The 27,013-nt window shown below is 34.6% G+C and overlaps 1 protein-coding gene across 3 annotated transcripts; it reads left to right on the top strand.

The window, feature by feature from the left end:
• The first annotated feature begins 3 nt into the window (after positions 1–3).
• On the top strand, positions 4–17,707 carry ZRANB2 (zinc finger RANBP2-type containing 2). 3 transcript variants are annotated; one of them, XR_015254797.1, is made up of 11 exons: positions 4–156; positions 2,541–2,593; positions 2,685–2,793; positions 3,882–3,964; positions 8,509–8,585; positions 8,878–9,012; positions 10,112–10,281; positions 12,003–12,089; positions 14,009–14,167; positions 15,235–15,304; positions 15,854–17,707. XR_015254797.1 is itself a non-coding variant. In XM_025934060.2 (11 exons), exons 1-10 carry the CDS (start codon positions 101–103, stop codon positions 15,262–15,264), a joined length of 963 nt encoding a protein of 320 aa, XP_025789845.1. In that variant the 5' UTR covers positions 4–100; the 3' UTR covers positions 15,265–15,304; positions 15,854–17,707. The 3 variants fall into 3 exon arrangements, 2 of the variants coding, with proteins under 2 accessions (XP_025789845.1, XP_025789837.1); XM_025934060.2 differs by having other exon boundaries at positions 15,231–15,304; XM_025934052.2 differs by lacking the exon at positions 15,235–15,304.
• Positions 17,708–27,013: the final 9,306 nt, after the last annotated feature.

Raw genomic sequence — 27,013 nt, 5'->3', positions numbered from 1 at the left:
AATCAGGCGTCTTGGAGACAGCCCCGGAGTGCCGAAAGTCCCCTGCCCGCTTCCTCCTGCGAAGACGTAGCTGCGGGTGGCTGTGGTGGCGGCGTCCAAGATGTCGACTAAGAATTTCCGAGTGAGTGACGGTGACTGGATTTGCCCTGACAAAAAGTGAGTTCATGAAGGGTCCCGAATTGGGGCAGGGTTTAACGGTGGAGGCTTTCTCGGGTTGTTTCGGCGTTTTCCGTTTTTATGGTCTCCAGTACCTCAGGCCGGGTTGAGAAGGCGAACCGCCGGCTCCCAGGCGGGAAGGAGGCTCCAGCCTCTTCTCGATGAGGTATTTCGGGAGCCTTTGTTTTGAGAATGTCTCCCAAGTTTCCTCGACATTAACTCTCCAAGACAGCCCCTCTTTTTCGAGAGCGAGATGGCCTACCTTTTGCTCCCACACCCCACCCCCGCCTCGGCCAGGTTTCAGCGATAAGGAAATCTACAGAGTCGTGGCCAGCTTGCTATTGGATCTGCCCCACGTGACTTTTTCCTGCAGAACTTTACTTTTGTTCGCGGGAAGCTGCTTTCTCGAACTCGTTTTTCGTTTTTTCATAATTCGCCTTGTTGTGTTTTTTTGTTTTTTTGTTTGTTTGCTTTTTAATTTCCGTTTTCTCCCATACTGTTTATACCTGCCCCTAAACGCTACCCTTCTTGGATTTAGGAGATTCTGACTTTTTTCTCTAGTAATCTTTAATTTCCCCACGAGAATCGAACGTTTCGCCTGCTTAGAGCCGAAAGGCAGGAGGCCTGTGTTTCTGCTTGCCTGGAGATGCCTGCAGCAGAGAAGCACGTGTTTAGTGGCTCAGCCTTTTGACATTGCTGCTGAAGTCTGTGTGCTCTATTAAATTGCTAGATTATTTCGGAGGGTGCTCAAATACATGTACCTGTTTGGAAATACATGGAAAGTAGTTGTCCAAAAATTGAACGCACAACTCACGTTCAAATAAAAGTCTCAGATTTCTTGTCCTTAGGCTAGCCAAAGATAAAAATTCACAGAGAAACTTTGAAGCAAACAAATGTGGGTTTAATTCCAGTTCCCTTGCTTACAGATATGTAACTTTAAGTAGGTTATTTAACTCTACTAAAAAAAAAAAAATGATATAGAATAGCTCCCTTTCAATGAATATAGGATAGCATAGTGTGTAGAGCAATGAAATACAGCAGATACTCTTAATTGGTAGCTATTGGTTTTAGTTTAAGAGAATTAAATCATCTAATGTCCGTAACGGAGATTAAGTCCACATTTCCTCGGTATTTGACTTCTGACCACCTTGTAAGTAGTTTAAATGAAATATTGTGTTTATTTCATAACAAGTTGATCGCCTATTTGCATAAAGATTAGGATGATCTGAAGGATCAGGTGTATCTGACAGTATTGAATGGGACCAGTTCATATGCTATGAATACCATTGCTCAGTGGTAAATACTATTGAAACCATTCAAAAGGTATAGCACAACTTCTGATTTTAATGTTACTGATTGATTACTTGTACAATGATTTACCTTTGACAGTGTCAGTAATGACAGCATACACAAATATTTGAAGTAGGTGTCTAAGTGCATTCAACTCAGTTACAAAGATGAATAGAGTATTTCTACAATGTGTATATTCAGATATGTATTTTCAAAGAAAAGTAATCAGTTTTTTTAAATTTAAACTTTGTATATCACTCAGCATTTAACATGGTTTTACCAATATGCAGATGCACTATCAAGACCATGTAAATGAACTTGATAAGTTTTTTGTTTACTTAAGTTTGCTGAATATAAACATAAAGTGACACTGTGTTACTCCATATGTTGGGTTTATTGGTTGTGCTTGTTACTTTTTTCAACTAGGTTTCAGAGGTTTGGTAAATGCCCCTACACAACTCCCATTTCCTTATAGTTATTGAACGTGTGTATGTTTTTAGTCCATATAACCTATCATCTTTCCTTACCATTCTATCTTCTGCTTGTAAAAAGAGCATTTTATCAAGACCCATGAAGCTATATTCTCCCCACTGGTCCATCCTTAGGATTATGTATTTCTTATCATACTTAACACATTTTTGTATGTATTTCCTTATTTTCTATACTAGGAATTACGTTGAAGTTGTTTTGGTTTTGTTTCTAACTCTGTGGTGCCTCCTCAGTAATTGCTAAAGTGGATATCTCACTTCAGCTTTGCCAAGGGGATTTTGTTGTCATCGATCATATGTGCTAATAGAACACTGAAACAGAAATCTTAAGCGACTTACTAGGATCACGTAACTAGATAGTGAAAGATTGGAGTTTCTTATCCTGGACTTTTGACTTAAATTTTATATTTATCTTTTATTTTTTCCACCTAAATTGTGATGATTTTTTTTTCGTAGTTAACATTGACATTAACATGACTGAGATGGTGTCAGAGAAGTTCTGGATGTAGGTGTATAGTAAGGAATCATTAAAAAGTTGTGTATAAAGAATTATAAAAATTCTTCAGTTTTAAATCTCTTTCTAAATATCTTTTACTTTATTTTCAGATGTGGAAATGTAAACTTTGCTAGAAGAACCAGCTGTAATAGATGTGGTCGGGGTAAGCATTTAAGGAAGCTTCTTTTAAGACTGTATACAGATCATTTTTAAAATTTCCCCAGATTAATCATGTATCATTTTCCTATTTTCAGAGAAAACAACTGAGGCTAAGATGATGAAAGCTGGGGGTACTGAAATAGGAAAGACACTTGCAGAAAAGAGCCGGGGCCTTTTTAGTGCTAATGACTGGCAGTGCAAAACGTAGGTGTTTTAAATTATCCACTTTTTCTTCCATAATAACATATCTAGCCACTACTTGTTAATATTTCCGATTCTTTGTCACATTGACAAACTTGAGGAAACCTTCTAAGTCAAAGATCTGTGTACTGTTTAGTCTGTAGCTGAAGTATAGAAGTTTAGTCTGTATAGAAGTATAAAGAACTTTTAAAAATTCTATTTTTTTTAATGGTAGTATTAGTTTATACTATGATGGATTATGTATACCAGTAAATGAATGCTTAAGGTAAGCTTGCATTTCAAAAAAAAGGATGAAGGGCTATTTAAAATCATCAAAGCCTACTTCTTTCTATTAAAAAATATGAAAACTTTTAGCTTCTATCATTAATGTGAAATACACTTAAAATTCATTTTGCCTGTTTACAGAGTAATTTTAGAATCATAAGTTGTGTGTCATAAATATCTGTAATTAGGCATTCTTAATATGATTTTCAAGTTCTGTATAGATATTTTTTCCAACTTCCATCTTTTCTGTTGTGCAGATGAATCAAATATATAAAAAAGGACTGAATCAGAAGAGGGCCATACATAAATTTCTGATCCTATATGGATTAAAATTGTACTGGAAAATTTTTTGTCAACAGATTAGGTCACTGGATTTGGTATGCTGTGAAATTTAGTGCTTGAACTGATTCCTGAAAAGAAAAAAAATTTTTTGACGTTATTTAGAAGGTATAAATAACTTTGCTGTCTTTTGAGGTAAATTTGGAGACTGAGAAATTAGTAAAACCTTTAATTTAAAAGGTGATTTTTCCCTCTAAGACATCAAAATCTGTGTATATATAATTTGTCTCCTATTTTTCAAAAATGACAAAGGCACTCTTCATACTGTTTAGCTTTTGCTTCTGCTTAAATAGTTGTCTTTTGTTGGAATCCATATTTTCTCTTAGAAAATGTGCACTAGTACATTTTCTTTGTTTACATTATCCTTAATAAATATTTCTTTATGGTAGTGGTTTTATCCTAGTTTTTATTTTAAAATTCTAAACTGTCTAGAAATTAACTCTTTCTGGTGTTATAGTCTACTAATTTGGTATTTTTCCCTTCCAAAGGTGCAGTAACGTGAATTGGGCCAGAAGATCAGAGTGTAACATGTGTAATACTCCAAAGTATGCTAAGTTAGAAGAAAGAACAGGTAAAATTCAATCACATTCTAACGAAATGACTTTAATTTTTTTAATGTTTATTTATTTTGAGAAAGAGAAAGAATCCCAAGCAGTCTCCATGCTGCCAGCACAGAGCCCAATCTGGTACTCAATCTCATGAACCAGGAGATCATAACCTGTGCCAAATCAAGAGTCAGATGCTTAACACACTGAGCTACCCAGGTGCCCCTAAGTGATCTTAAAAGAAATAAAATTTGAATTAGTTCTGTCACCTTCTTTTACAAGAGTACAGTAATTGAGGATTCTGTCTGTTCTGCCCTTAGGTTTTTTTACCTTAATGTTTTTTCTGCCATACACAAAGTCATTTTCTGTTTAACAGTATCACAGTTTACAGAGTATAGCATTAGAGAGCTCTGTGCTAACAAATAGTGAACATTAATAAGGGCAGAGGGAAGACTCACTAGCCCTTTAAGAATCATCTGGAGGGGCGCCTGGGTGGCGCAGTCGGTTGAGCGTCCGACTTCAGCCAGGTCACGATCTCGCGGTCCGTGAGTTCGAGCCCCGCGTTGGGCTCTGGGCTGATGGCTCAGAGCCTGGAGCCTGTTTCCGATTCTGTGTCTCCCTCTCTCTCTGCCCCTCCCCCGTTCATGCTCTGTCTCTCTCTGTCCCAAAAAATAAATAAATGTTGAAAAAAAAAAAAATTAAAAAAAAAAAAAAAAAGAATCATCTGGACTTGGCCCTTCTAGACTTTAGCAAATTCTTGTTTTCTTCCCCTCGTTCTTTTTTTAATTTTAATTTTTTATGATACTGTCACATGTGAGAGCATTATAACCTTAATGTCCTAGATATTTTTCCTTTTGTAATCCTCAAATCCACCCTACTCTTCTCATTCTAAACCTTTGTACTTATTGGACAGATTGAGGCCTTCTGATAAGAGTTTCCTTTCTTTCATTCACCTCTTAAGGTATATATCTTATGTTTTTTTTCATTTTTTTTCTGATAGTTTATTTTGTGTCCTTTTTAGGGCCATCCCTTTCTACCTGACCACAGAATGTTGGGGTTCTTCAAGACCCAGTCCCTCAGTTTTCTTTCTAAGTCCTAACTTTAAGTGACTTCAGCACACCATGATACCCAAATGTGTGTCTTCAGCTGAGACTTCTTTGACCCATATATCCAGCTGTCTATTCAACATCACCAAGTAAATGTCAAACTTATTATATCCAAACCGAACTCATGAGTTTCCCCCAGGACCTGGCCCTCTTCTAGTGATCTCTTTCTCATGATTAGTACCACGCACCATATGCTTGTTGCATAAGACAGAAACATAAATGTCCTTCTTAGTAACTCCTTATCTCTCCTCTACTCCCCTCAAAATTCTTTTCAATGACTACCCTAGATAAGGATACCACTATATCTTGTCTTAGTTTCTGTCTGTACATACTCCCCTCCTGCCCAGTTGCAGCCAGAGATATTTTGTTTTCCAAACTAAAAGCTCCATATGTTTAAAACAGTTTTCGGGTGCCTGGGAGGCTTAGTCGGTTGAGTGTTCAGCTCTTAATTTCATTTTAGGTAATGATCCCAGGGTCCTGGCATCTGGCTCCACATCAGGCTCTATGCTGAGCGTGGGCCCTGCTTAAGATTGTCTGTCTCTCCCTCTGTCCTTCTCCCCTGCTTGCTTGCTCACTCTCTAAAATAAAAATAAATAAAACTTTTGTTTTTAGGATAAAGTCCAGAATCTTTAAGTTTTTTTAATTGTATTTCCAAAAAGCCTTTTATCTACTCATATTCTCTGACCTATTTTGTGATTTCTCCTTTAAAGTTGCACTATTGTAAGAGCAGTAGTGTAACAACTAAAGTCCTCAAAGTTTAATACCTTCTCACTTTTTCTTTACTCATTCTTTTTTTTTTTCTTTCTGTGATTCTGTTGTCTTGAGCCATTCCCACTTCCCTGGCTATAACCAGTTGTTTTTGCTGGTCGCAGTTGAAGTTGTGAAATAACCTATAGCATTGTTCTCTAGTGTCTCTACTATTTTTAGTAAGGAAGTCCAGGGTTCTGGAGAACATTTCCTAAGCGTGGGATAGTTTGTGAATAAAAGAAAACTTGATGCACTACTGAAAGATTGCTGACTTTGCATTATCACATTAAATAATTGTACAAATAATTTTGTACAATTCTTTTTTTTTTAATGTTTATTTTGAGAGAGATCATGTGCACAAGTGGGGGAGGGGCAGAGAGAGAGGGAAAGAGAATCCTAAGCAGGCTCCATGCTGTGAGCGTGGAGCTCCAGGCAGGGCTCAAACCCATGAACTGAACCGTGAGATCCTGACTTGAGCCGAAATCAGGAATTGGACACTTAACCAACTGAGCCACCCAAGCGCACCTATTCTCCTAGTTTTTGAATAGTTATATGTTAGCAACGTCCTTGTTAAATTACTAGGTTTTTTTTTTCTGTAGCCCGTATGAGATGAGAATAGCTTTATGTTTGCTTTGATATTTATTTTAAAGTAATTGTCCTTACGTACCTATGCAAAATTATGTGTAACAGTTAACGTCTAAATCTTGCCATAATTTATTTGCTGTATCATTTTTCAAGTATAGATTACTAAATGTGAACAGAGAACTCTTAAAAGTCTGTTGGTGTTAAGTAGGGTTGTTTTAATATTTTCACATGTTCCACATATTAACAGTCTAATTTATTCAGGCATTTTTCTGTACTACTGGCCTAAGGACAATCATGCTGTTGCATTATATTTGTTCACTTTGCTTTTTTTTTTCCCCATGTGAATTATTTTCCATCTAGATCCTGTGGATTTTTTTTTTAAGTTTTTCTCCTACTTTTAAGTATTTGGATGCTTATTAGATCTTTATCATTAGTTATCTCTTAAAATTTCATATCTTAATCTCAGGACATGTTGATGTAATAACTTTCCACAGAGTTTGTAATCTATAATTAGCGTTAAATGTGTGAGCTGTTTTCTTGAGGTTCAGCGTATACCCATTTGTACTTGTTTTTGGTTTTTTATATTTGATTTCTGAAAAACTGGAGCCAAGATTTTACTAAAGAAAGTTGTAACTGTGTTTAATACATTTCTCATTCGTATGTCATCCTTACAGAAACAAAAGAAAATTCTTGTATATTACAATTAAAATCCATATGGTCTCTGAAATAAGGTAGGAGGAGGAGGCAAGGAGTCATATTGCAATTATTTGAGAGATAAATACCGACACATTGCAGTTTTCGCTGGTACAAAGTATATTGAAAACAAGATTAATGTGATGTTTTTTTAAAGTTAAATTTATTACATTATTTTGTTCAGACAGTTAATGTACTTTCTATTTGTGACTGTCAGAAAAAGATAATAGGGTAAGTGATCATTTTTTAAATGCCTGTGATTAGTAAATTTAAAGTCATACATCCTAAATTCTTTAAGAATACTTTTTTGTTTATAAATGTATTTAGCATTTTGCTGGTTCATGAAATCCTTAAATCCCAGAAACACTGATTTTATGTGCTGGTACTGCTCTGCAGTATGTGCAATAGTTAGATTATGTTGCTTTTGCCCACATACCTCTCTATTTTTTCAGTGGGAGATTTAGTTCAAAATTCCCTCACTTTCTAAAATTAATTTCACCTTCTCTTAAGCTTATGTGAAAAATCTCACCTAATTGTAGATGTTGGTTGTGACATGAAAGAATAGTGGTTTGCTGAACTTGATTATTTTTTAATAGAATATTTTCACTTTAAAAGTTTACTGGTTGGGGCGCCTGGGTGGCTCAGTCGGTTAAGCGTCCGACTTTGGCTCAGGTCATGATCTCGCAGTCTGTGAGTTCAAGCCCTGCGTTGGGCTCTGTGCTGACTGCTCAGAGCCTGGAGCCTGTTTCAGATTCTGTGTCTCCCTCCCTCTCTGACCCTCCCCCGTTCATGTTCTGTCTCTGTCTCAAAAATAAACATTAAAAAAAATTAAAAAAATAAAAGTTTACTGGTTAATTCAGAGAACCTGAGTGACTTTTAACAATACATTAAAAACAATTGTATTAAAACCAATTTAGATGTCCTTTATTATGTCATTGTATTTGTATAATTAGGAATATTCCAAGCCCTAGCTACATTTTAGCCCAGCAAAATTTCAATACATCAAAAGATTTCAGACTATCTGCAATGGGTAATCTGTGAAATTTTGAGTCTGTGTTCTTAGCACACTCTTCCCGGAAGAATTATGATGAACTACAGAAGAAGAACTTGGTTATGGCAGAGATATGAATAAATGTTTTCCACCCACGTATTCCATGCATAAGTTAAGTAATACAGGACATTTTGAAATTGAGAATGAGAAGAACTAGAAGTGTAGCAATAGGGCTTTTTCAGCTAAGGTATCTAACTTTGACACTGTTTTCTGTAGTGATGTTTTTTAATACGCTTTTTTTAAACTAGTAATTTATTAGATAGGCAAATGTCATTGATGAGATTTTTCTTTTTCTCTGTTGCTTGGAGGTGATGTTGTTGGATATATATATTTTCGTTATTTTAATGAATTGTCCTAGGATAATAGTTTATGCCCCCTCCCCTTTTAGGTTATGGTGGTGGTTTTAATGAAAGAGAAAATGTTGAATATATAGAAAGAGAAGAATCTGATGGTGAATATGATGAGGTAAGCTATACATTAGTGTGCAGGTTGAATACAAATTAGAAAACCTGTTCAAAAATATTTTAACTGAGAAGGAATAATACTAAATGTATCTTATTTTTTATAAGTGTACTTTGATTCTTCTAAAGCAGCTTACCATTTTTTAAGTCATAATTGACTTAAACATATAATTGTTGTTAAAATTAACTTAAAAAAATACATATTGACCGAAACATATAAAAGTAATTTCTTAGGAAAAAATAGTGATTTTAAATATTTTCAGCTGACAGCAATATCATGAATTTTTTTTCTCTAGTTTGGACGTAAAAAGAAAAAATACAGGGGGAAGGCAGTTGGTCCTGCATCTATTTTAAAGGAAGTTGAAGATAAAGAATCTGAGGGAGAAGAAGAGGATGAGGATGAAGATCTTTCTAAATATAAATTAGATGAGGTAAATGATTTCCTTGTCTTATTTGTTCTTAGTCTTTTTGGAGCTATGTTATAACATGAATCCTTTTGACGATCTTTGTCCCATAGTGAAGATTATGTTCTGTGTATTCATTAGTTCTCACAAGGGTTTTGAGCGTCCACTCTGTCAAACACTATTCTAGCTCTGGAGATAGAGTAATAACTAAGAGCCACCCTTCTTTTAATGGAACTTAAATTCTAGAGGGGAAAGACATAAATGAACAAGATAATTTAGAAAGCAATTATGTTATAAAGACACATGGTAACGGATCATGAGAAGAGCTACTTTGGTTTCAGTGGATGGAGGATTTTTGAGGAGGTGAAATTTGAGCTGAGATTTGAATGATAGAATGATATTAGTTGCTGGCTACAAGAGCTGTGGTCAGAACACTTTCAGGCAGAGAACGTAAATAGAGGTCACTTAATAGGAAACAAACCAGCAATGTTAAAAAAAATCATACATAAGCCAGTGTGGTTAGAGCAGAGGGGAGAATGGTAAGGGGCACCACCATCAGGTGGTATTTATTCTCTGAGTCCAAAGTGTAAAGTTTTATGGCCTTATGTATAGATCCAGATTGAGGGTACACACTTTGAGGTCTGATCATAAGAGGCCCTCAAATGCAACTAAAAAAATCAGCGTGGAACAATTTTTAAAGCTTGTAAGAAACAAATGAGGTATGTTTATCTGACCTGGTTCAGGGGGGTGACTGTCAGTATGTTGAGATGTAGGGGAAGCAGAATGGATTTCTAGAGTTAGGAAGACCACCTAAAGGTTATACTGTACTACATAGTAAAGGGGTTAAAATTGAAAATTTTTGACTGCTTACCTGGTAATACATTGTGACAGAAAAAGAGGAAATAAGTGTGATTTCTAGGATTACTTCTTTGGAATGTCTGAAATAACCAGTCTGTTTAGTTGAGATGAGGAATATAGTAGGCAGATTTTTAGGATTGAGGATTTGCTGAGATGTTGATGACATCACATATCCATATGGAGGTGTCCAATACACAGGACTGTTTATCATTCCTCGTAGATGGCATTAATATCCAAATGTCTAAATAATTGACTGAATTTTTGTTAGGATGAGGATGAAGATGATGCTGATCTCTCAAAGTATAATCTTGATGCCAGTGAAGAAGAAGATAGTAATAAAAAGAAATCTAACAGACGAAGTCGCTCAAAGTCTCGATCTTCACATTCACGATCTTCATCACGCTCATCCTCCCCCTCAAGTTCAAGGTCTAGGTCCAGGTAAACGGGTACAGGTCAAGGGTAACACCAGTCAAAATGTCAGTATCTAACTTCTTTATTTATAAATTTTGTTTTTCTTGACTGAATAAGCTTTCCTTTTTATTTGAGATTTCATTCAAGTCAACTTTTATAAAATAATTTTTTCTTAGTGCCATGAAGTTATTGTCCAGTATTTTCAGAAATGCAGAGTTTTAATATGAAATTTCCCTTGGTCCATTTTTATCACCATGCTTTTTATTAAAATAGTATTTTAAAAAATTCATTTAAATTATTATATATAGTGCTACTTGATTAAATAGGAAGTTTACATTTAGAAATTTGTAAGTAAATTTAAGATTTATATTTTTACTAATGATGTTAAAGGCTAGTGTAGAAATTTTTTAGACCTAATTAAATCATTGCTTGCTATACAATATTTTAATGATTTAATAGAGGTATTCCGAATGAAGGAGCCGATTCAGCCATATTAGTTATATTGGCTTAATGCTCATTATTTTGAGATGTCCAGGAAAAAGAAGATTTAGTTGGTGTTGTACTTGAATATTATTTTGTTAGTAACGTAAAATTTTAATATTACCTGGTTGTGTAGTTAACAATGAAAATTCAAGTGAGTAAAAGCAGTATCTTTGTGTAAACAATGTTCCCATGAACAATTCCTGTTCATGATCCAGTGAAATCATGGGCAGTGGATTTTAATGGTTTTTAAGGGTCAAAATATTAGCTAATTGAGCACTTGACAGATAATTTGGGGGACACCTGTGTGTCTTAGTCCGCTGAATGTCTGACTCTTGATTTTGGCTCAGGTCATAATCCCAGGGTTGTGGGATCCAGCCCGGCGTTGGGCTCTACACTTAGCTTAGAGCCTGCTTAAGATATTCTCATTCTCATTCATTCATTCATTCTCTCTCTCTCCCCCCCTCCCTCCCCCTCCCTCCTCCCTTATCTCCCCCTCCCCCATCTCCCTGCCCCCCCCCCGCCCCCATCCTGCACCATCCCCCGCTTGAGTGCACATGCATACCCATTCTCTAGAAAAGAAAAATTAGATAAGTTTTTATTTGAGCACTATAAAGCCTGAAAGCTTACAAAAGTAATTATAAAGATAGTAATTTTAAGATGTCAATAGTAATCTTTTTCTACAAAGTATTATTTTAAGGGGTAAATTAAAGGTAATATAATTACCTAAGACAGGATTGTTAATGTATTTTCTCTTTAATTCTTTAACCTTTGAGTATATAGAAAAACAGTTAAACATATACATGTCATCATACTTAGAGTATCATACTAGCTAGAGACTGAGGAAACAAGGAATTTTCTAAGGGAAATTGATAGAGATGTATCAGAGAAGTTAAATTATAAACAGCAGCATTCAAAATTCCTGGATGTGTAAGTCCTAGGTTGCTTTAAAAATTGTGAACAGAAAGTATTCAATGTTAATGAAGTGAGATAATGCTTAGTGTTTTTATTTGTACAATTTTGAGTGATTTTTAGAGCAATTTAGTCAAACTTGGGAAGTGATAGTTGGTTTTCTTTTTAAATGTTAGCTTAAGTTTTGGCATAAGTATTTAATATTACCTTAAAATATTTTGTTCTGAAAATGTGTATCTCAAATAGTTGTCCTTTTATATGAAAATGAACTCTAATATACATTTTTCTTTCAGTGTTCATATCACAAAGTTCATTTAAGTGGTCCTGGAAAAAAAAATCCTTCCATGTTGTTCCAGGTCCCGTTCAAGAAGCTCTTCCAGTTCGCAGTCAAGATCTCGTTCCAGTTCCAGAGAACGTTCGAGATCTCGTGGGTCGAAATCAAGGTGAATGAGGTAGCATCTCTCTGTAAAGCAGAGAGAAAAAATATTTAAGGCTGCAGAAGGCGTTGCTGCTTTTTTTCCTCTTATTTTGCTTCTACTTGTCAATTTTATTTTAGCATTAGAAACTAATGCACTTGCCTCGGCTTAATTTTCTCACCATGAGATGTTTCCATTGCCAGCAGTGTGCCAAGACATTCCCATGATTGAATTAAGGCTGCTATTTTGCATTATGCAAGGTTTGTTATTTTTGTACTAGCTAAAATGTGATGAAATAGGAAGATGGAGCAGAGTCTTATCACCAGATCTCTAGTAAAGTTATGTTTGCAGTAATTCAAATAAAATTACAGATATGCAGAGAAAAAGTTCACTGTGTTTTTGAAAGGAAGAAAATTAACCTTGCCTCAAAACAGATTGTTTTGTAGGGCAGTTGTTTCAATATTTGCAGAAACTATTTTGTCATTTATATCAGATAAAGTTTCTGGAATGTCTTGTACCCATTTCTATTTTTTTGTAATATTAACACTATTATAAAAATTATAAATATAAAATTTTACACAAACACTATGTCTAGAACAAGCACTCCTCTTGAATTCTACAGACTAAATAAGGAAGTATGGTTGGTTAGTCAGGTAGGATGTGGTCTTAGGTAATTGTTACTGTTAACTTCAGGTTGCATTTAGTTTGACCGGTAGAGGGAAGCAGTTTGTGAAGAAGCAAATGAGACACTAGTCTACTTCCTTAAAAGTGTTTTTTTAAACTTAGTAAAAATATGCTGCCTTTTTTTTAAGTTTTGATTTATTATTTAAAGCATCTAACAAGAATAAGAACATGACTAAAATTCCACTTCTGTGGAAATTTACCCTGAATCATAATGGTAGTTCTTTTGGTCAAAATGCTATTTAATAGAGCCAAATCTGTAGCATTAGGGCACAACTGCAATTTAACATTAAAGGAAGAATGATATGCAAACTTGTATTAAGCCAGTACAAAATGGAGAGCAAATGAGTTTATTGTTATTGTGTAGTATCATTGTGTTAGTACTTTTATTTGAGTGCTTCTTAGGTGAAGATCTTTAAGTCCTAGTTCCATTTGGGAAGTACTAGAATTAAGATTTACAGAACAGCCTTCATATTCTTCCCAAACATTTTTTTCATTGCTTATAACTTTCCAAAGAATTCTCCTTTTGGGCTTTCTGATTTTATTTTAAGCCCAAAGGTGAATTTTTTGGGAAGTTTGAGCTAAATTCCTTCAACCAAAATATGTAAACGAAGAAAAAAATTTGCATTTAAACATTTGCACATTTACTTCTACCTGAAACATGTGAATGTCAACACTTCATACTTCATGAATAGTATTTCTTCATAAAAATATTGTTAATATAAATCAAAGTTTTAAAGTTACTCATTTTATTTTATTTTTTTGATTATTTGGCAATTGAATACTGTTTTCTCATTTCTGTCCCCTATCCTTGCCTTTTCTAGAGCAACTTAATAAGTTGCATAATTCCACAAGGAATTGTAATGTTTATTTTCCTCGGGAATTTGTATATAACCTACATATTTTTTTCCCAAATGGGAGAATGTGTTTTCTAGTCATAAAGTCATGCAAATGCAATTACCTTTTGGTTTTGCTATTTATGTATACTTTAAAATGATAGCCTCAAGTTAAAAAAATTCTGCTTTAGTTATAAGTGATAAACACTTAGAATGTTAAAAAAAAAAAATGATGTTAAAGTAATTGTACTTAGTAGAATTGTTTTCGTGATTGAACCAGAAGTCTTCTGTTGAGTATGCAGTAAGTATTCCTTCTTATAAAATTTTCAGTTATAAATCCTATTTGTTTATTTTTGGAGCTGTTAGCTGAACGATCTGCCTCATTTCTTCTTTTAATGAAATGTTTGATTTGTTTCTCAATCAATGAAGATCCAGCTCCAGGTCCCACAGGGGCTCTTCTTCCCCACGAAAAAGATCTTATTCAAGTTCATCATCTTCTCCTGAGAGGAACAGAAAGAGAAGTCGTTCTAGATCTTCTTCACCTGGTGATCGCAAAAAAAGACGAACAAGATCACGGTCACCCGAAAGGTTTGGGTTTCTGTAGAAATAAGAATGGGTGTTCTTAAGTGTGTTTAATAGATTAAACTTTCTAGTCAAGGATTAGATTTTCATTATCTCCTTTGTTCCAATTTTAAATTACACTTTTCAACTTTGAACTTCAAAACATTTATTACTTTGTTTATCGTGTGTGCTTTGATCAGGTTGCTTAGAAAAGTTGTAGATCAAACCACTCTTCCACTATCTGATCATTTTATTGTTTAAATTTTTATTTTTGCATATGATTATTATAGCCAACTCTCGGTTATTTCTGTCTTTTAAGATTATAATTCAGAGGCTGTATGTTGAAGTAATTTAGAAGTTAACTTTTAAACGTATTTATGATTTTGATTTTCCATTAAATATAAATAGAAATCTGGGGCCTCTAGTAAAAAAAATTAACCTTTTCAGATCATTGGAAATCTATTCTCAAATATGTATAAATGCGTTTCCACGGCAAATTATTGTTTTATGCCCTTTTAAAGACATAAGGAAGTTGTTCTTGTAGCTAATACATTTTTCATCTTGGCAGTCCACATCTGTTCTACCTTTTTTTTAAGAGAAAGACCTTTACTAGATCACTTTATCGGTATTGACATCTTTAAAATTTGTAGAGTGCAGATGTCATCTGTCCGCCATTTTTGCAACAGGCTAATTACTCAGTTTTTAACTTTCTCTACATTCTCAGTATCTAATTATGTAGGCACTTTTAATGATTTCTTTTTGTAATCTTTGCCAATTTTCCATATCCTTTCAACTTGTGAAAATAAGGATTAAGTAGTCTCATTATTGCTGGGTTCAGCGGTAGGATTACCTCATGATTCCTTCTTGTACAGAATTATTAATTCTCCACATTTTGAAGTTTAGATATTAAGGTTACACACAACTAGTGTTGTTTATGTGCGTTTGTTCTTTTGTAAGACAATTACTCTGTACTTGAGTGAAACTCATTCTGTTGCTTTCTTACCACTCTGCAAATTTTTATCTTAGCCACATATAATCCCCCTAGTTTGTTGTCATCTAAACTTAATGAACATGTTCTCTATTCCATAAGCCAGGTGATTGGTGAAAACACTAAACAACCCTGAGCCCAGGGCCAACCCCTCGGAACACCACTACTTTACCCAGGTTGATATATTGACTTATTCATATTAGCTGCATGAATATAACCCTATAACTAATTGTACAATCATCTTGTGTGACCTAGATTTCCAAAACGTAATTATTTATGAATATATAGTCTCATACACAGAAGCCTTGCTGTATTTGTTTTACATATAGACTTACCACACTATATAGTGTATCACAGGGATTGATTTTAGTCACACTTCCATTACCAAGTTTATATGCCTTTGTTATATATTATCTGTAATTTTACACATTTTTGCAAGGCTTTCCTTCATTATCTTAAATAATTGAGAGGTGGCTATATCTTGAAAAGAGAAGATACTTGTAAAATATAGAGAATTTTAAATTACGGTTATGCTATTACTGGGCTCACATCCAACGTCTGAACACTAGTTAATTTTATGTGTATAAGTTTGTATCTTATATTTTAATTATTCTTTCTGTCAGCATAATGAGGTTTTATTTTTTATATTCTCACAGTCTTATGAATGAATGCTGATAACAGCTCTAGCTTACTAGATTATCTGCTTTCTCCATTATGTCTTACAGGCACCACAGGTCATCTTCTGGATCATCCCATTCTGGTTCCCGTTCAAGTTCAAAAAAGAAATAATGTATTAAAATTTACATCTAAAAAAAAAAAAAAACAGTACAGTGCATGAAGCATATTTTTTAAGGAGTTGGTGTCTTATTTGGTCAGAAGTGCTAAAACTGCTAGTAGAGGTGCATGCCTTTCATTGCTTTTCACAACAATACAGCTGTGTTTATTTGTGAAATTAAAAGTAAATAGTATTTTAAGCCATAATGTCCTAAAATAGATACTCTATTTATCATTCATTATTTACAACTATTTCATTTAAAACCATTTCAGCTGTGACAGAGTACTTGTTTCCTAATTTGAACTCTTGTTTTTTCATTTCGGAATATGAACTATTGACTGAAGACAGGATAACCTAGGCTTGCCTGAACTTTGGGCATGGAGGCAAGACTGTGGTAAAGTAGTTGGAAACAATCTGTTTATGTTAATTGGGAAAAGGAGTCAACCTGTTCCTATGAATCTATGTCAAAGGGATTCCTATCACAAAAAGTAAAACTAGTTGAAAACAGCCAACTGGAAACTTTCTCATTTTGAAATTCCCTATGCTGAGGGTGCCTTAGAATCTTTGTCTCTCTTTTATCCAGTTTTACTTTTTTGTACCACCACATTTAATGAAGAAAAAAAATCTTGTGAATTTCAGAAGGAAAGGGGTGTTATTCATTTTCCCTTTCCTGACAATAATTTTGAGCAAAAATGTCAAACAGGTTCCTCTCTTTACTGATATTGATGAGAAAAACATCCGTTTCAAAATGTTTTTATCTTAATGTTTTAAGAAGCTTCATGTGATATCTTTTAAAAACCCAGTTATCACATATGGTAGTATCGATAAAGTTAAGTCGTAGTTAATGAGGAACAAATTGAAGTATATTTCTTTGGGTGAAAGATCAGCAGAGAGATTGTGAATTTAAATGAACATTTATTTGCCTTGAGATGTTCAAACACTGCATAAAATTTTCTTCTGAGTAACAAATGCTTATTTCTGCATGACATGCAGAAATACTTATTGTTCCTATTCACTTGAAATTACTTATGGCTTAAAATACAGAGTTCGTTTTATTTCTCAAAATCTGGTCACTTGAGCTACATTTTGTCCTCTGGTTTAAAAACAAAAAGGTTTCTTCTCTTAACAGTATCTTCAGTGACAATGCAAGGTAAGTATGTTAAGGGAAATCGACAAATTGTGCTTGGGGACTTTTTGTCATGGGGATCAGTACCCACATTTTGTTTTTGTTTTCCTTAATTTTAAATTATTGTCTACTGCAATTAAAAATTTTAAAGTTTTAAGGTTATCTAGTAGACAGACCAAACAAAATTATTTGTTTTTTACTTTAAAATGAGTGATTTTTCTCTTCAGCTGATCTAAAGATGAAAGCAAAATATCTTAGGTAGAAGTATTTTGATAATATTTTTACAATGAACTTCCCCTTGTTTTTTTATGTCTTAATTTTCTTTGCTGCGTTTACTGTAGGTTGCACAAGAACTTTTACTCTCTTGTATTGTGCCTCAGACTTCTTGAAAGTCCACCTTCTAAATTTGCCCAGATGATCTTCTAGAGTCTACATGTTACCATTGGTTTATTCTTGTGCTTTCTGTATTTGAAACTTTGGCTGTACTAAGCAAATGCAAGGTTATAAATTTAGCTGATAGTTTACAGACAATTCAGATGATTATGATTTCATTTGGTTTAACTAAGCTGTACTAGTTCATTTCATGAAGAAATGATGCTGTAGACAAATGTAAATAAAGCTGTGAATCAAGCATCAAGTGGCATTTGTGAGAAATAAATTAGAATTTTTAAGCTCTGAGTTAATGTTTATTTTTAAGCAAATCAGTCTTGTTACATTTGATTATGCATTGTAAATTCTTTATATTCACTTATCTTTCTGTAACATCACGTTATATTTAGGAGTTCTTGGTTTAAAACATTCCAAAGCTATGATCAGTTATAGCCATGGATACTCGAAATTCTTGTGACTTTTTTTAATTGAGAATACCCAAATTGAATGTTTCCTATCAACAACATCCCACACTTCATTTCATGTGGTAAAATAGCACTCCATAGTGTGCTTCTTGAATTCTTTGTAAAACTGTGACTTTATAACACTCAGTAACTTTTAATTAGTAAGTTTTCTTAAGTTCTCATTTAGAATCCTTTCATTTAAATAATATGTGCATGGTATCTGGTAATGTTTTAAGTTCAGGGCAAGCTCTAAAATGTAAGAAAAACCATCTCTCGGTGCAGTTATAAAGGTAAAAAAGTCTTTGTTTCACATCTCATCTTTTGTATTCTGGCATCCACAGCCATTGTTGTAGATATTGATAAGAAGGCAGGGAATTTCTCCACTCAGCCCTGTTTTTTGATACAGTCCTGAGATGTTTTCACATTACCTTTTAGCATTCCTGAACTGGAAATTTTATTATTTCTGGAAAATAGAGTGGATGGTTTCAGTTAAGACAGTTTAGGGTATGAATAAATGTACAGGCATTATATGATTCTTCCTGCCACTTTTAGACATGGTTGTGTATCTTGTATTTTACAAAAAGGAAGGTTACAACTTAAGGACATTTAAAACTTGCCCATGGGAACCGCAGAAGTTGCTAAATAGGAATTTACTTTCAAGTCTGATGGCAAATTTCAGTATTCTCTCTCATAACCAAAGCCAAAATGGTCAGATGTTTTTTAATCTAGTGATGTGGTAAGATGGTATTAATTTCAGTCATTATTTGTAGGTAGGCAGATCAGATAGACACCAATTTTATAACTAGATTTACAGAAAAGCTGCAGAAATTGTACAGTTCCAGTATACTCCCACCCAATTTTCACCATCATTAACACATTACCACACACTTTTGACAAAACTAAGAAACCAATATTGAATTATTACTATTAATTACAATCCAGATTTCATGTGAATTTCACCATTTTCCAATATTCTGTTTAGGATTCAGTCCAGGATATCACAATGCACTTAGTTGTCCTATCTCTGCAGTCACCTGTGGTTTGACAGCTTTTCGTTCTAACTTGACAGTCTTGAGGAGTATTGGCTGGATGTCCTGGCGAATATTCCCCTATTCTAAATTAGTCTGGTTTTTTTCTTGTGATTAGAATGGGGGAGTTGGAAAGAATATCAGGGAAAGTTACTTTCTCATCAAATATCTGGTACATAATATCCAAATTCATCATTGTAGTTAGTATTTTGAGACTGGGTTTTTGTTGGTATGCTTCCATTCTCCAATAGAACAGAAAGTAAATGATGGAGGAGGGAGGGAAGAAGTGTTAGAAAGGTATCATCAAATAGGTGAGGGGATGGGATCTAGATCCATCATGGTGGGGTGAGGGTGGGAGGACTTGACCTTCAAAAAGAGTTTTGACAATTAGAGTATCAGGAGGGATGGATCCAGGTAGCATTAAGGCAAATTTGTAGTCATTGAGAATGACTAGTAAACAGTATGGTTTCTTTTCATAACATTTGCACACATTTGTAAAAAAACATAATAGTTCTTAAATGTATGTATTTAGCAAAATAAAAGGTACTAGTGTAAGAAAAATATTTACAATAACCAGGTAAATTCCTAAGTACTTGAATGATTAAAATATATCTAGGAAGCTTATGAGGAAAGCTACATAGTATTCAAGGATGTAAAAATACCTGGGTTTGAAGCTAAAAGGATATAGGACAGCCCTTTTCACATTACCTTAATTTAGTGGGGGAGTACTTATAAAATATTTTATGGTAGAAATAAAGTCTGATAAAAATGGGAAGAATTAGTCTTGCCTGGATGAAAGCAAAATGCTTTACAGGAATTGACTTCAGTAGTCCTGAAGGAAGGAGATGGTTTGTAGATGAATGTGAGCTAAATGGTGAAGGCTCAAGTTTTGATCATGTTTTTAGAGGACCAAAAGTAACCATGGCTGTGAGAAACCTTGGAGAGAAGGAACCTCTTGATTTGTCAGGATTAAACTGGACCACATTGAACATTGACTGAAAACAGTGAGTTACAGAGATGTACTGAGAGCAAGGATTTTGTATTTACCCCCAAAGATGAAACAGTCATAGCCTATTATCAACCTCATCACAAAGGCGGGTATCTCCCACCTGGATGTAATAGGAAGTAAAGTTGAATGGGTGTGATCCAGGGGTAGAATTGACAATGAGATTTGATGTTTATCTTCTGGAGTGAAACTTCCTGATTTGAATTTTTACTTTATGGTAGCTGTATCACCCTGGGAATGTTCATTGTGCCTGGTACATGAGTACACAGCAAATACTGGCATTTGTGAGTCTGGTAAGCCAATTAGGTAGCAAATAAGTAGCAAACTGTTTCCTCTGCATTTGAAAGATTTGATGTCTTATATGAGCAAAAGTGGAAAGAAAAGGAAATGTCAAGATTTATAAGGAATTTACATGTAAAAAATCTTGTTCAAGGATTACAAAGACTGATATTTAACACATTGAAAATTTTAGGCACACCATTGGACTTTTGTCATTAGTGCCATTTTGATTGCATTTGCTGGGACTTTTTGAATCAATATGATCTCTTCATTTTAAGATCCCTAATTTTTTTTCATCATTGGATGAGTTAGCACAGACCTTTTAGAGGGTAATTTGTCAGTATCAATATTTAGAATATAACCAAAGAATTGTGTTACTCAATTATTTACATATGTTGATTGAGTCTGCTGCATGCCTGACAGTGAACTAACTAGTTAATGACTAGATGGTAAAACAGCAAGGTATTCTAGTGAATCTATCAAAACTAAGAAAACAGAATAATTACAAATTTTGATGAGTACCATGAAGTAAATGAGTGGTGGGTAGAAGACCTAAAGGTCAGAGAGAATTGGGAGAATAATTCCTGAAAGATCTATACCAGAGTTGCTAAATCTATGCTAACATGATAACCTTAAGGCTGGTATAAGGCATAATGAGTAAAAAAATGAAGTGGTAGAGGTAGACACTCTTATCATGCAAAGCTGCTAGGCCATAGAAAATAATTTAAATAGATTCTACAAACAGTTGGGAAATACTGAAAGGTTTGTAATAGTCCTAGTTAGCTTTAAGCAAATTTGGCTACTTCTTGGAGAACGGATTAGAAAGACCTACTTTATGGGAAAAGAATAGAAGGCTTGCTTAAGCAGATTACAGCATTTGTGTAATCAGTGTAGTCCTAAATTTGGAGTTATGTGAGTAATGTATTGGGCTTAGAACATGGAAGTAAGATTACAACATGAACACAAAAGGAAGACGGTAAGTGATTTATTTATTTTTTATATTAGACTGTGCATGCACATGAGTAGGGGAGGGGCAGAAAGAAAGGGAGGGAATCCTAAGCAGGCCCTGTGCTATCAGTGGGGAGCTTAATCTGCGTTTTGATCTCTTGAGCTAAAATCAAAAGTGGGATGCTTAACTGAACCATCCAGGTGCCCCCATGAAGGTAAGTGATTTAAACCATTAAAAGATTCATTCCTCAAGAAATAGTAAAAGTACTAATTTAAGGTAAACTTTCACAGTCAAGAAAGCATTTCAATTTCCACAATAACCCCGAAAGGTACAAGAAGTTAACAGTATAATAAAACTTTAATTCTAAAAGAGGTTTTCTTAAAGAGAAAAACATGAAATACAACAATAGGCTAGCTAAACTACCTGTAGTTAAGTGAAAATGGATTATACACCCCAATTATATGTTGTCACACTGGATTAAAATCCACAAAAACCCCATTATAGCTATAAGTTATGCATTCAGAGTAAGAACACAGGTTGAAAATAAGGTGGAAAAAAGTTACCAAGCAAATACCAGTATGTGGCAATATTAATACAAACACAACAGATTAAGCTAGTATTAGAACAGGAACTGTATAGTGATAAGAGTCCATTTAACACTAATGTCACAAACTTGGAAGTGCACTTCAACCCTGGCTTCTCTTAAAGCATTTCCATATCAACGTCTAAAGCTTCAAAATGTTAGGATTGACAGGGTGAATAGATCTGTGTATTTGAAAATCATAATACCTTTCTCTGAAGAAAAAGGTATTATGAATAAACATGATCAAGTAGACCTACTTGGTTATTGTAAAACATTACATCTAACAACTGCACATAGAATATTTACACGTAGGCTGTTAAGCCATACAACAGTTCTCAAAGGATTTATAGTACAAAATACATTCATTGACCAGTGGAATTAAACGGACTCAATAGCAAAACTAGAAAATAATTAGGATTTAACATCCCCATATGGCAAGGAACAAGTGATGGAAATTTAAGATATTCTGAATGGTAATGAAAATATCCTCAAGATTCCGCTAAAGCACTACTTAGAGGGAAATGTGTAATTTTGAAACCATGTATTAGGAAAGAAGCTACACCAATATCTACGTTTCCATGTCAAGAACATAAAAAACAGATCAAACATAAAGTAGAAAGTGAGAAAACAAAACTAGGCAGAGAACTTTTGCTTCATGACAAGATTTATCCTTCCACCCAAAACCACACAATATATTAAAACAGGGTTTTTCAGTACACTGAACTAGGAAGACCGTGATAATCTGATAAAGGGAAGCAAGGCTAACCCTATTGAATGCCAGTTTACTCCCTTGAGAAGATTTCTGAGCTACATCACAGGAGTTCCCTAGGTGGAGATTTGCAATTTTCCCTGAGTTTGGATGGAGTAGGAAGGACAAGGCCACTAAGATAGCAAGTAACAGGAGAGGTGCATGCATGTGGAGATCCTTGGTTGGTCCTACAAGTCTTCAGGTGAGTCATGGTCAGCATATGTCTGAAAGGAGACTGCGACGAGTCCAAGAAGCTCTTAAGAACCCCAAGCATAGAAACAAAATTACACCAAATCTACCCCATATGATAGCCCATCAAAAAGTAAGTTAAACTTCAACCTCGTTACCATCTGCTAAAAAGTAATCTATTTTAAAGATAATACTGGAGGGAAAATATTTCAGAATGTAACTTGGGTGTATGAATCAAGGGGAGACCTTAAGTTTCTTAAGAATTCCCAAAACCAAAAAGGAAAAGTTTATTTTTTTTTCTGAATAAATGGTTTACATAAGATAATCCAGACACAAAAAGTAAAAAAGGCAAATGACAAGGTAGGAAAATGAGAAATCGGTATCTCTAACAGTACAAAGAGCTCCTACAAATTAATAGTATGTGACAATCCAATAAAAAATGTGCAAAGAGGAAGTTAATCCAATAGAAAATGTAAAAGCAATTAAAGAAGTTAATACACATGGAACTAGATTTAACTTCCTTAATGAAGTTGGATTTAAGTTCACTAGTATTTATGGAAATCCAATTTAACAAAATATATTTTACCCATCAGATTGTAAATATTATAAACAGCAATACTAGTTCAGGACTGGCAAATGTAGAAGCAGAAATTCATGTACTTTGAGTGGAAATATCTTTGTGTGAGCATAGAAAAAAATTGGAAAAAATCTACCTCAATCTGTTAATAAGGGTTTTGGGAGTGAAAGGAGAAGTGAAGATACTATTAGCATCTTAAAATATAATTAAATGCTTTAAACTTGTCGTTTTAGCTCAATTTGTTATAAAATTTTTAATTACAAAATCAAAGCAATTTAAAAACTATTGTGGTAGATTAAGTAAAAGGTGGCAGTGATCTGAACCAGGTGGTAGATGTGGAGATGGAGACAAGTGAATGTAGATGAAATATATTTTGAATTAGAATATTACTGGATGATGTGCTGGAAAACACGGTAGAGAAGGAAGACTCAAGGATGGTCATTGGAATTCTGGCTTCAGTGAGTGGATGGTATATTGTATTCTGAGATGGGGAAGACGAGTAGAACAAGGAGTGGGGAAGAAAATTTGAAGTTCCATTTAAATGGGATGAAGTTCTATCTAAATGGCATGACAAACAGTCAGTTGGATATATGAAACGAGTTCAAAAAAGACGTAGACTGCAGATGTAAATTTGGGGGTCATCAGTGTACAGCAGTTCACTTCTGAGGATCTGTCATGTAAAATAAGTCCTACAAGTATGCACACCAATATACACAAGAATATTTGTTGCACCATTGCTTCTGATAGCAAAAATTGCAAATAGTCCAAAGAGAAAGAATTTGGATTATTCATGGTATTTAAGAAGAATGAAGAATTTGTATGCATACTGACAGAGAATCATGTTAAATGTTAAAAGACAAGTTGGAGAGTACTTCCAGTAAGGATGGGAGACTAAAGAAATCATTAATTTTTCTCCCATTTTAATTTAGAAGATTAAGCATAATTACATGTAATCTACAGTCCATTTTGTGTGGTATGAGATAAGGTTTATGTCCATTTTTATTTTCATACAGGTATCCATTTTTTTCAGTGCCTTTGTTGAAAAGACTTTATTAACACTTGGTGAAAATTAATTGAACATGTATGGACGGATGTGTGTGTATACCTATCTTTTATCTGTATATCTGTAACCCTCCCCCCCCCCACTGTGTGTGTGTATAGCCATAAATATCTACCTATTTAGATATAAGTAGATATAGTATTCTGTTCCATTGAACAGATATGTCTGTCTTTATGCTATTATCACACTGCCCTACAGATAACAATGAAAATCTGGTTTAAAATTTAAAAAAAAACAACTAAAACTCACTGGAAAGCATTCAAAAGCATACAGAAATTGGCGAAGAGTTTAATCTCAAAACTCTACAACTAAAAGGGTAAGAATTAAGGGTTACTGGCCTTTTGGACTGAGAGAGATGTCCAACCCTCATGACTATATCTGTGGGAAGTCAGTGATGGGAAAAATCAGTCTCACTGACAAAAAGTGCCAGAGATTGGAGTTCAAGGCTGAAAAGACCACTGCATATTTAAATAGGAAATCCAGGTGATAAGAACCTTAAAAAGAATGAGATAGAATTTCTGCCCAAATATATGTTTGACAGCTAAACCGTGCGTGAAAGAGAATCTCCCTGAAGCCTGGTGAAAAAGCAAGCAGAGACCAGAGTGGAACCTAGTCTTAGAAGATAAAACTACTCAAGACCTATGTCCATGACTTTGATGCTTTCCTTAAACGAGTTTATTCTCCACCCTGAGCACCTTAGGTGGCAAATAGTTGAAATTTCACAAGCTTGAAATGTAGGGCACAACCCAAAGCTGGCAGAGCAGCTCGAACTTAGAGGAGAATCCGCAGAAGAAAACCACAGACATGGTGGTCCCCATCACTGACCAACAAATTATGCAGTAGAGGGTAGATCAATCCACAGAGCAGCCATGAGAAATCATGACAACAGAGCAGAGATAGAAAAGCAGCTGTATACCACAAAAGGAAATGCTGGCAGTCTGAATCCAGGCAAGTTAACTACCTGGTGGATGACCACATCACCTGAACCCCCAGCCCCCACCTGGCCCCAGGCCAAATCAATAATCCTCATGGAAAACAATAGAAACCATAGTCACTACAGTATATTAACTACTTAGTCCAGTTTTCAACTAAAGACTATCAGGCATGCAAAGAAACAGGAAGAAAAGTTTGAAGAAAATGCAATCAATACAAAGGGATTCAGTACACCCAGATGTTTGATTTAGCAAAACTCCAAGCATCTCTTTTATTTTGTTGAAATAGTAATTATATTGGTTGATGTTTGGGTGTTTAAATCTACTTTGGATTCCTGAAATAAATCCCATTTGATAAAACTACATATTTTTCCATTTTTCATGAATATTCATGAATTTTTAAATTGGATTTTATATAAGAACTTACCTCCATGGCAAATCACAAAAGCCACTGAAATTAGCATTCCTTTCTTCTGTTATTTCAGATTTTAAAAATCAAGAATTTTGCACTAAAACATAAGCTCCATAAATGTAGGGATATCTGTGTGTTTCTTTTATATCTCTAACAACTAGCACAGTATCTGACAGAATAGATGCTCAATAAATATTTTTTGAATGAATGGATGGATGACTAAGAAATATGCTGGGGGCACCTGGGTGGCTCCTCTCAGGTCATGATCTTGTGGTTTGTGAGTTCGAGCCCTACATCGGGCTCTGACAGCTCAAAGCCTGGAGCCTGCTTTGGATTCTGTGCCTCCCTCTCTCTGTCCCTCCCCCTCTTGCACTCTCTCTCTCTCTCAAGAACAAACATTTTTTAAAATATGCTGAAATTAGCAATTGGATCAATGGAATAAGAATTATAGATATTTTCCATCCATAATGAAGTAATGCAAAATAGTTACTGATCTTGTTTTGTAACCAAGTCTATTTTAAGATTTCTTAATGCAAGTTCAGTAGAAGTGGCAGAATATATTCATCAATGCTAGCTAAATATTGATATATGTTGTGAATTTTAAAAGGTAAGATATTTACATATTAAAATGTAAATTATTTTTAGAGAATAGTTTAAGAATACATAATAGGTGAGGGGCGCCTAGGTGGCTCAGTCAGTTAAGCCTCTGACTTTCTCTCAGGTCATAATCATGGTTTGTGGGTTTGTGGGTTCGAGCCCCGCATTGTCTGCACTGACAGCTCAGAGCCTGGAGCCTGCTTCGGATTCTGTGTCTCCCTCTCTCTCTGCCCTTCCCCCGCTCACACTTGGTTTCTCTGTGTCTGCCAAAAATGAATAAACATTAATTTTTTTTAAATTAAATAGATAATGGGTGATTATATACTTTAAAATTTTTAAAAAACATTTGAATATGTGGTCTTTTCAATGATCTGACTCTAATACTCCACTGGTCTGTTGATTAGACATGATAGTTTGTGCACTCCAAGGAAAACAAAATGACCATAGTTATGTATTAATTAGTACACTCCTAAGAAAGATATCAGAGGTTCCTTAAGCAAAACATATTTGTCATTTAGAAATTCTCTTTAATATGCTGTACAGCATGTTATTAGGTTGGTCACTAGAGGGTGCTGGTGTTTCAGACCAACACAATTCAGGCTATTTCTGCCTTGACACTAAAAAGTGCCAGCCAGAATCCATCTGGCAGCATCCTATTCCATGGCTCCTCAGATTCCCTAAATCACTTGTTTACAAGGTAAGTAACTAAAAAGCTGACAACTTAGAATAAGATGAAGCAAATCACTGAAAGGAGGAAAATGTTACACAAAAGATCTGAAATGCAACATATT

The sequence above is a fragment of the Puma concolor genome, chromosome C1 (assembly GCF_028749965.1).
Source record: "Puma concolor isolate L17-30 chromosome C1, mPumCon1.1.hap2, whole genome shotgun sequence".
Taxonomy (NCBI): Eukaryota; Metazoa; Chordata; class Mammalia; order Carnivora; family Felidae; genus Puma; species Puma concolor.
Note: the sequence above shows the minus strand (reverse complement) of the source record. Positions and strands in the feature narration are given on the sequence as shown.

Bases quoted from the DNA above. Each gene is read 5' to 3' on its own strand.
- ZRANB2 (XM_025934052.2), top strand. From the start codon at position 101: ATGTCGACTAAGAATTTCCGAGTGAGTGACGGTGACTGGATTTGCCCT. The intron at 2,594-2,684 runs GTAAGCATTTAA...TCCTATTTTCAG, and splicing joins CTGTAATAGATGTGGTCGGG to AGAAAACAACTGAGGCTAAG. The intron at 12,090-14,008 runs GTGAATGAGGTA...CAATCAATGAAG, and splicing joins TCTCGTGGGTCGAAATCAAG to ATCCAGCTCCAGGTCCCACA.